The 10,269-nt window shown below is 40.0% G+C and overlaps 1 protein-coding gene and 1 pseudogene across 1 annotated transcript; both read right to left on the bottom strand.

Moving 5' to 3' along the window:
• Positions 1-889: 889 nt before the first annotated feature.
• Positions 890-4,555, bottom strand: LOC136176990 (natterin-4-like). The gene is given in 2 exon segments (XM_065962547.1): positions 890-1,990; positions 3,436-4,555. A coding segment is annotated over 1 exon segment (1,050 nt). The 5' UTR covers positions 1,940-1,990; positions 3,436-4,555.
• Positions 4,556-8,231: 3,676 nt separating this feature from the next.
• On the bottom strand, positions 8,232-10,269 carry LOC110003747 (natterin-3-like; annotated as a pseudogene).

Below are 10,269 nucleotides of genomic sequence, written 5' to 3'. Positions count from 1 at the left end.
CATGTGTGTGAAGTGTCTTGTTCTAAATCCACTCTGATCCTGTATTTGATCATGTCTATAAACCCCTCTATTTCAGCCCTGCTCAGAACAGGCTGTTTCTGTGTCTGTATCTTTAAATATGTAAATGAGCTCTGTCTTACCACGCCCCCTCTCTGGAAGGGCTTAGGTGTCTCGGTGCTTTCTCGCTCCATGTCCTCTTCTCACCTATTACGGTGAGAAGGCAGACTCAGAGGGGTACCCGTGCTTCGCATGTTTTCTGGCCTTGAGCTCCCCGTTCTGATTGAACTCACCTGAGTCTTGTTATCTCTTGACTGTTTGTGTATTTAAACCCAGTGTGTCGTCCCTCATGATGCCAGTTTTTTGTATGCTCAGTCGTGTCACCTTGTCCCAGCATCTTTCCACAGGCTCTAGGTTTTGACCATCGTCTGATTTTTGATTGTTTTTTTGCCTGCTCCTTTTTTGGATTTGTTCCCCACACTGACTGATTGCCTGTATACTGACCTGGACTGTGTGTTACACTCTGAGTGTTTTGAGTCCTGCATTCTGGTCGGTTAAAGCCCGGCTCACACTGCAGAAGTTTTAAAATCCTTTCAGATTTTGAAGTCGGATACCATCAGACACATCAGGAGAATCTCTTCTCTAAAAGTCTTCACTCTGCACAGTGAGGCTTAAACCTCCAAACCAAAGACAAAGACAAAACTCTGAGTGGAGGAGGACTTTCAAACGCCATGTGATTTTATTCAAGTTCAAACAGTTTATCAAGGTACAGGCATAGATCTATTAGACTGCTTTTATTTGCCTCTGGGCCAAAGTGTCATCATTGTTAAAAAGTGGAAGTTAATCAAACATGCTGATAAATCATTTCAATCATAATGTTGGACTTTACATTTCATGCACATGGTTGAGAGTTCCCTAGAGGTTTACATCTATCAAGCAACACCTCAACTTTTCCAACCTGAACACCACTATACGTCCCAGTGATGGACGTGGTGTGGATCTCCCCGTTACCATAGGTGCGTCTGAGGCGTGCAGTGAACAGGGTGGTAAGCTTGTTCTTATGTCGCATCATATTAACAGAGCAGGATGAGTTAGGAGGGGCTGTGAACTGCACAGAAACAGTATCAGTGATACTTTCTGTTACAGTGTTTTCCATGGAGTACTGGAATGTTGTTTCAAAGCTGATCTCAATCTTTCCGTCAGCAATGAAGGGGACGCCGACTGTGATGAATGTTCTAGCACCAGCTATGATAGATAAACCAAAATCTCACCTTTGAGCCACCTGATACGTCTTTGAGAGGGTGTCTGTTCTCAGCACTGGGTGGCATTCTAAGTTCTTGATGGTGGACACACGCATGATCTCTGTGGGATATTTTATCATTTCTGATCCATGAGTGATGTATCTGACATTGTCAATCTGCTGTCTGACTATATTCTCACTGATGGTCAGGACCTGGTAGTCATTGTATGAATATTCATAACCCTTCCAAGGCAAGTAGAAGGCCTTATTTTGAATAACCTTACCAAGTCCATATTTGTTCTTCCCTACATATATGTTCTCTCCAGGGCAGGTTCTCACTGAATTCTTGGGCACTGAACCACGTGAATCATCCTTCCACTCCAGGATCTCAAAGTTGTCTTTGTTCACCAGGACCTCAAACGGGAAACCAGTATATTCCTTCTTTGCGTTGGCATAGTGGCAGTAAGTACCCTTACTAGGGGAATAAAAACCAGCGTGACGGTTGTATTTGCAGACATAATCAGTGCGACCGACATAATAATTGTAAATGGAAACTGAATTGTTTGGGAGAGAGTTGTTCCAGGTCACCCATTCCAGGAAAGAGTCTCCATCTGGCATGACGATGGGGGATTGAACCTCGTTCTGCTGTCTGACCTCCCTCTGCTGTAAGAACTCAGACACAGTCCAAAGACGAGAATTCATTTTCAGTGATGAGTTCAATGTGATGTTAGGACTTTCATTTGGATCTGATTACTGAAGGAGACAGGAGGGAAAAAAGGAAACAGCACTTTGCTTTAATAGAAAGGTAAACAAAAAGTGAAAAGTTACCTTGGAGAGATGACACATATAAATTGTTACTAACAACTAGTTCAGTTGCTCTTCCTTTAAGTTTTTTTTTTATCCATTGGTTTTCTAGTTTTGTTCACACTCAAACGTTTCTGAAATTATCAGATGGATGCATGTGTGACAAGTAACTCAGTTGAAATACTGTGTAACTGCACCAAAGTTGAGTTTTCAGGTATCTGAACTTTGCTCTAAGTGCCAATTATTTCAAGTTGCATCATTTTTCTGCCTTCCCAACATAAGGTACAATTTTTAATGAATGGGACTAATGTTGTCGTACACAAAATTGGTCTTGTGGTGGAATTTCTGTAGTTATTTAGATTATAATGTACAGATGTCACTAGGGTTATTCACTGTTCTCTAATATCAGTCAGACCTGACAGAGTTCAGCTGTTATTAGAACACCAAGTACAGCTTGGAGAGTGTCAACTGTTCTTCCTAATATCTGCAAGGATGTTTGGTAGACTTATTGTCTGCTCCAGTGTTATAGACATCACAGTTTAGTCTAGATGACCCTGATAATGATAATGTCTTTAGGATATATGCGATGCCTTTCAAGAAGTTCGGCAGATGTGATTGAGCAAGACACGAGAACAGAAGTGTGATGTTGAATCATGTAAGCCATCTGAGTCAACTGAGTCTTATTGTATGGAGTCAAGTCTTAGTAATTTCTTCAACAGTCTAGGTCTCAAGACCACCACTGACAGGCTAGTTTTCCATGTCATCACTGTGATTACTGATAGATACTTTAAATAGCAGCCTCTACCATCAGTGTGTGAATGTTGTGACAGCCCTGTGTCCTGTTAGGTTCAGCATTCCCTCTTCTTGTGTTGCAGATTCGTGTAATTGGTAGGGTGGCTGTCTAATCAGCCAGACTGAGAGCACCTGGTTGCAGTGCTCACAGTCATCATAAAAGCTGCCACCTTAGTCTGATCGGGAGAATGGAGTTAGAACTATCCAAACCGTGGTGGTTTAACAGATGTTAACCGCCATAAAATTCTACAATTCCACATAAAGTCAACAGAAGAAGAAAAAATATGATCATGAGACTTTCTGCATGCACCTTGTTTTGTTACTTCGTCTTCCTTCTCTATCCAGCAGCTGCACAATACACTTTTTCACACACTCACTCACTTACACTACTGACTCTACTGACATCCAAACTTTATCTCTTTTGCAATTTCATGATATTTTTATTTATAAATAAAGGTCTTTGAGGGTTCAGAAGACAAGAAAAGAACTCTCCAAACTCAAGTCAATTTACCATTTCCATTTTTGTGCATCATTAAAGCTGGTTTTTACTTGGGTGTATTGTTCCTTCATTCCCTTAGCTTATAAAGACGGTTAATGTTTACCATTTCTCTGTTCTGTGTTGCTCCTGATGTTGAGAGGACTGCCCGAAGACAGAGCCATCAGGGCCAGCAGCAACAACACGGCTGGCTTCACCTGGAGATGAAACAAACATCCAAACACCGGAGTCATTGTTAGTTACCAGAGGTTTATAACATCACATTTAAGTCACTCTTAAAGAAGACTGGAGAAGACAGTGTTGAGCTATTACCACAGACAAGTATTTAATGGAGCAATAATCCGGCTTGACAGGTTACATTTAACTATACCAGTAATCAGTGTTTATGTGATCTGTAACATTGTTTTGTCATACTCCTTTGTGCTACAAATTTACAGTTTCACTAATCCAACCAACACTTTCTTATCTTGACAGAAAAATCTCTCCTTCAGGTTGACAAAGAGAAGATGAGTAACACACGATGTTGTTTAACCAATACTGAATGTACTTTCATTTCGAATGGCTCTGATATCAAACAGTGAAACAGTAATGATTAACGAGGTCCAGAGTAGGTTCTAAAACAGATCTTCTGTAAAGTTTATGTTTGATCAGTTGTGGAGTTAACCATGTGTAGCCCAGTGTTAAAATAGGAATAAATATTTGTTTTGATAAATAATTAGAGGTTTTAAAAGTGTTTGTTCATAAAAGTTTATAAAAGTTCATAAGAATGTTAAGAAATGAATTAATGTATTTTTATTTCATTTATTTTGTAAAAAGCAGTAAAATCCTTTGAGTTATCTTATGAGAAAAGTGTAGCCTATACAGAAGCCTGAGTACGAGTCCTTTAAATGACTCTTACTCCCAGCATGCTCTGCAACACCTAACACATAGGTGTTAAGTGTAGGGTCGATAAAAGCAGTCGTCTCTCAATAACTCTCATGTGACTCTGTGACTTGACCACATGGTGCATTGTCTCTCTCCTCCATCTTGTTCTCTTTCTCTCTCTCTCTCTCTCTCTCTCTCTCTCTCTCTCTCTCTCTCTCTCTCTCTCGCACACACACACACACATACACACACACACACACACACACACACGTGTGCGACTCTGTTTGCTTGTTAATACTTTGTTTGCTGTAGTTTGGTTTATTATAGTTATCTGTTTCATTGAGTTTCATTGATTGACTTGATGTGGCTTTTTTAAAATAAATCCTGTTATAATTTAAGTGAGCAGTTGTTTGTGATTACTGGTGTATTTCCATTGTGATATAAGCTGGGTGCAAGGACTTTTTGTACGGATTTAACGCCTTCAATTTATGAAATACAAGTTATTAATTATTAATGATACTAGTATTTAATTAATTAATTTGAGACTGATTTTGGGGATATTTTCATTATTTTTCCCTGATTTCAGGGTGGTGCCCCTTTTCTTTACTCACTTTATTAATATTGTTAATCTATATTAGTAACTAATTAAAGGTTAATTATTAATATTAATTTATACAACCAAATTTGAATAGATAAAACTCAACATAAATGTTGCCCGCGCATTAGCTCTGGTAAACCCCAACATAAATGGTGCCCCGTGTGACGTTCACAATAAAACCACCTTTATTGCACTGTTAATGCACAGTAAGAGATTTTTCATGAGGAAAATTCTCTTTTCTTCTGAAGATTTACTTTTCTTTCTTGTTGTTTAAACAAAGCAGACATCAAGCTGTGGCTAAGTTGTGTTGTGTGTTGTTAGTTAATGGTTGAAGTGATAACTGTTTGTCCTCTTCGTGCTCATACAACAATTGGACACAATGATGCAGCCAGTGTGACTTTCTCAATGAACTCGTTTTGTTGCATTAATCCAGATTTGAATCCTGAAGTAATATACTAAAGGAATGTATTTCTTGTGAAAATGTACTATAGATTTCAAGCAAGGCAGAAATCAATTTGTTTGTTTTGATGAGTTGAGTAGTTTAACATACTGAGTTCCCCAAATCCGGAGGACTTGAGGTGTGAATCCCCCTCACTTAAGCTTCCAGGTATAGAGCAGTGATCAGTTTTAAACTTATAACAAATTTACTCTCCTGTTGATTTAGCTTGGTTTAGCTTAGCAGCTCTGCTAACAATGACTCACTGGGGTTCCTTTTTTCCAGATAAAATGCGTACCAAGACCCTATGTGAGCCAGGAGCTGAGACTCTTTTTTTGATCAGACCACGAAGCACTGCATGTAACTGTTGCTGGTCTGATGCACCTCTCCTTAGAGGAGATTACCAACCTGAATAGCTATTATATTAGCATTTGTGATAAGAAGTTGAAGGAGCTAGTTGATCATGTCAACCACAGAACCAAGAGTCCCCAAAGCCCCCATGGGAAGGGGGGTGACTTCTCAGCTCCCACAGGTAGAGATAGCGTCAGGCCCTCTTCTAGCTCCTTTAATTTCCCACTGCATGATTCAAAGCTGAGAAATATATATGTTAGCTCTATTATGAGGTTAGCCGATTAATCTATCGTGTTTGACCATGAACTGTCTATGTTATCATAGATATTTCCTCATTTATGTTTCCTTTAATGGATACGTTACCACTTAACTTTATTTCATCAGGTGTCATCACAAAGGTAAATAACCTGTTTATGTTTGCTTTCCTGGTGGTCTTTCTACCAGAGTCCAGAGTCAATCTCAATTGAATGTTTAACTTCAACTTTAACACTGACCAAACCATGATGACCCCTTTTGACCGTCCTTTTGTCGACAGAGGTGTTTGGAACCAGATTGTGAGGTGGTCCAGTCAGCTCATCAGAGAGCAACAGCTGAGGCCTCGTCCACACGTACTGTAGGCTGACCCTTCTGTTCAACTCAGGTGTCCCATACATCAACCTTATAAGGAACGCATCCCAAAAGTGTTGTATGGTATCTGTGTGTGTGTTGTACCTTCCCCCTTTGCTTCTTGATGTGGTTATTGGTAATTTCATGAAGGTCTTGTATGGAGGGACGGTGATAGCAGGCAGGAGAGCTGATGTCATGCTTCTTAGTGGTTCATTTATTTATTTTTAATGTTCTACACTCTGTAACTTTTACAGATCAACTTCTTGTTTATCAAATTTACGATTGGAAACTGCACACTTTATGCACTTTTACCCGTGTACCATGCATTTGCACTTTGTATGTTTTCTATATTGTCTGTGTGTTTTAAAAGGGGACATATTATGAAAAATCCACTTCTACAGTGTTTTTGAACACATATTCGGGTAACCTGAGTGTCTACTGACCCACAAAATGTGAAATTAACCCATCCAGTCCTTTATTTGTGGTCTGCATACGTCTTACAACACAGAGAAAAATTCTCTGTTTCAAATTTGCTCTCCTCCTGATGTCACAGTGGGATTCTGGTAAAAAAAAAAAATCCCCTCCCCTCCCCTGGTATCTCCACCCATGGACTCCACCTCCAGACTAGAACAAAACTTTAACACGTCTGCCACTTTTATTCTCGCTAGCAAATGAGTGATGTCTACCAGGAAAACTCAGGGTGGGCTCATTTCATTTAAAGAGACACACACACCAAAATGAGGCAGCTTCTTTGTCAGAAAAGTACACAAACAAAAAAGAACTCAACATGTCCTCTGTTAGTGTTTATCAAAATGTTTATTTCATAGATTTATCTGTAACTGCTGTTTTTGGCATCTATATTTGTTCATTTGGTGTTTTGATGTGCTTTGGATGATCTTTCACTTTCGGATCTTCTTGCTGCTTTCAGATTATCCGACTAATTCTGTACATGTTTAAAATCTAATGGCTCTACTTTCTCTATTAGATAGTCCTGTCTCACTAGATCTTTGCTATAGGACAAACATTGATTCAAAATATGTTTGTGCTACATCGTAAGCTATAAAGAAGTTTTAAATTGTGTAATTTTCAAGAGGGTTTCTTTTTTTCCCTGGGGTATCTGTCCCCTTCATTTTTTAGTCTGTCTTTGTTTTTCTTTGTTTTTCTTTTGTTTTGTTCAACAGTTGCTGGTGATTTTATGCTCATTGCTACACTTTAGAAGAGACTGTTTGTCTCCTGCCACATTTGCCCGAGGGAGATCTTTTGGATCGAAATGTCACTCTGTTTCAAATAAAGTTGCTCATTGGGTGCTGAACACTATGATGACCTTTCTCTCTTTTTTCTGCAGCTAATACGTTTTGTTGTCCTGCACCTGTACTCTTTGCATTTTGTGTGGATGTGTGCACACATGTTTTTATTTAGTATTTATTCAACCATTATTTATCCAGGTTAGTCCTGTTGATATCAGCGATGTAAAGCCCTCCTCTCAGGTTTACTTGTTTAAAGTAGACATGAGATGCACTCTGTAGCCTCTAGAGGGCGACATTACGTTGTAAAGGGTAAAGAGAGAGTATGTACCTCAGCAAAGAAAATCTCTGATGTGGGTCCTTAAAGTTGCATATCAGTACTGACTGTGTGCTGTTGATTTACACACCAGCTCCAGAATAAAAAAAGAGAACCAGAGTGAGGGCAACTCCTGCTCTGTTGTGGCGTCCTTCCTGTGCAGTAGACAGTAGAGACAGACATACACCCTCCATAGTCCAGCAGAAAAACACAACCGTTTACACGTCGTGTCACCTTGTCCCAGCATTCTTTCCACAGAGTTTTTCAGGGTTTTGACCATTGTCTGATTTTTGACTGTTGCCCTTTTTTTGCCTGCTCTGTTTTTTTGGATTTTATTCACTCACTGACTGATTGCCTATGTACAGACCTGGACTGTGCGTTACACTCTGATTTAAAAAAAAAAATCTGCCCTTGTGTGAGTCCTGCATCCTGGTTCAGTTGAAGCCCGGCCAACTCTGCAGGAGTTTTAAAATCCTTTCCAATTTTAATTCAGGTAACATCAGAGACATCAGAAAAATCTCTTTTGTAAAACTCTTCACTCTGCACAGTGAGGCTTTAACATCCAAACAAAAGACAAATAGAAAACTCTGAGCAGTGGAAGACTTTAAAATGCCATCATGTCATTTTATTCTAGTTCAACACTTTATCAAGTTACATGCACAGATCTATAATCATGTTCAATTTATGAGACTTTTATTTGCCTTTTGGCCAAAGTGTCGTCATCGTCAAAACGTGGAAGTTAATAAAACATGCAGATAAATCATTTCAAATGTAATGTTGGACTTTACATTTCATGCACATGGTTGAGAGTTCCATATAGGTACACATCTATCAAGCACCACCTCAACTTTTCCAACCTGAACATCTCTATACATCCCAGTGATGGACTTGATGTGGATCTCCCCGTTACCATAGGTGCGTCTGAGGCGTGCAGTGAACGGGATGGTAAGCTTGCTCTTATCCCGCATCATATTAACAGAGCAGGATGTGTTAGGAGGGACTGTGAGCTGCACAGAAGCAGTATCAGTGATACTTTCTGTCACAGTGTTTTCCATGGAGTACTGAAACGTTGTTTCGAGGCTGATCTCAATACCTGCTTTAGTAATGAAGGGGACGCCAACTGTGAAGGTTGTTTTAACCCCAGCTGTGATAGAAAAACTGAAGTCCCACCTTTGAGTCACCTGATACGTCTTTGAGAGGGTGTCTGTTCTCAGCACTGGGTGGCATTCAAGGTTCTTGATGGTGGACTCAAGCACGATCTCTGGGGGATATTTTGTCATTTCTGATCCATCAGTGATGTATGTGACATTGTCAATCTGCTGGCTGACTATATTCTCACTGATGGTCAGGACCTGGTAGTCATTGTATGAATACGCAGAACCCTTCCAAGGCAAGTAGAAGAGCTTATTTTGAGTATCAACCCCACCAAGTCCATATTTGTTCTTCCCCACATATATGTTCTCTCCGGGGCAGGTTCTCACTGAATTCTTGGGCACTGAACCACGTTAACCACCCTTCCACTCCAGGATCTCAAAGTTGTCTTTGTTCACCAGGACTTCAAACGGGAAACCAGTATGTTCTTTCTTTGCGTTGGCATAGTGGCAATAAGTACCCTCACTAGGGGAATAAAAACCAGCGTGACAGTTGTATTTGCAGACATAATCAGTGCGACCTTCATTGTAAATAGAAACTGCATTGTTTGGGAGAGAGTTGTTCCAGGTCACCCATTCCAGGAAAGAGTCTCCATCTGGCATGACGGTGGAGGATTGAACCCGGCTCTGCTGTCTGAACTGCTTCTGCTGTCTGAATGTAGCCACAGTCACAAGATGAGGATCCATTTCAACTGATAAGTTCACTGTGATGTTAGGACTGCCAATTGGATCTGATTCTATGAAGGAGACAGGAGAAGAAGAAAAAAGGAAACAGTATTTTGCTTTAATAGAAAGGTAAACAAAAAGTGAAAGGTTACCTTGGAGAGATGACACAAAGAAATTGTTACTAACAATACTTTTCTTAACAATAAATAGGGGTGCAGATAGCCTAGCGGTTATGTCGCGTGCCCCATGTACAGAAGCCGTAGTCCTCGTCGCAGCGACCGTAGATTCCAATCCAACATTTGCTGCTCTCTCTTCTCAACACTGTTGAGAGGAGAGAGATCCTGTCTCTCTTCATCTGTCCTGTCTTATAAAGACGGTTAATATTTACCCTGTTTCTTTTTTGTGTTGCTCCTGATGTCCAGAGGACTGGCTGAAGACAGAGCCATCAGGGCCAGCAGCAACAACACGGTCGGCTTCATCTATAGATGAAACAAACATCCAAACACCAAAGTCATTGTTAGTTACCAGAAGTTTATAAAATTACATTAAAGCAACTCCTAAAGAAGACTGGAGAAGACAGTGCTGAGCTATTACCACAGACGAATCTCTTTAATGGATCAATCATCCGGCATCATTATTTATGTGATCTGTGACATTGTTTAGTCATACTCCTTTGTGCTACAGATTTACAGTTTCACTGATACAACC

The sequence above is a fragment of the Labrus bergylta genome, chromosome 2 (assembly GCF_963930695.1).
Source record: "Labrus bergylta chromosome 2, fLabBer1.1, whole genome shotgun sequence".
Lineage (NCBI taxonomy): Eukaryota > Metazoa > Chordata > Actinopteri > Labriformes > Labridae > Labrus > Labrus bergylta.
This window is presented reverse-complemented; position numbering and strand designations above follow the sequence as displayed.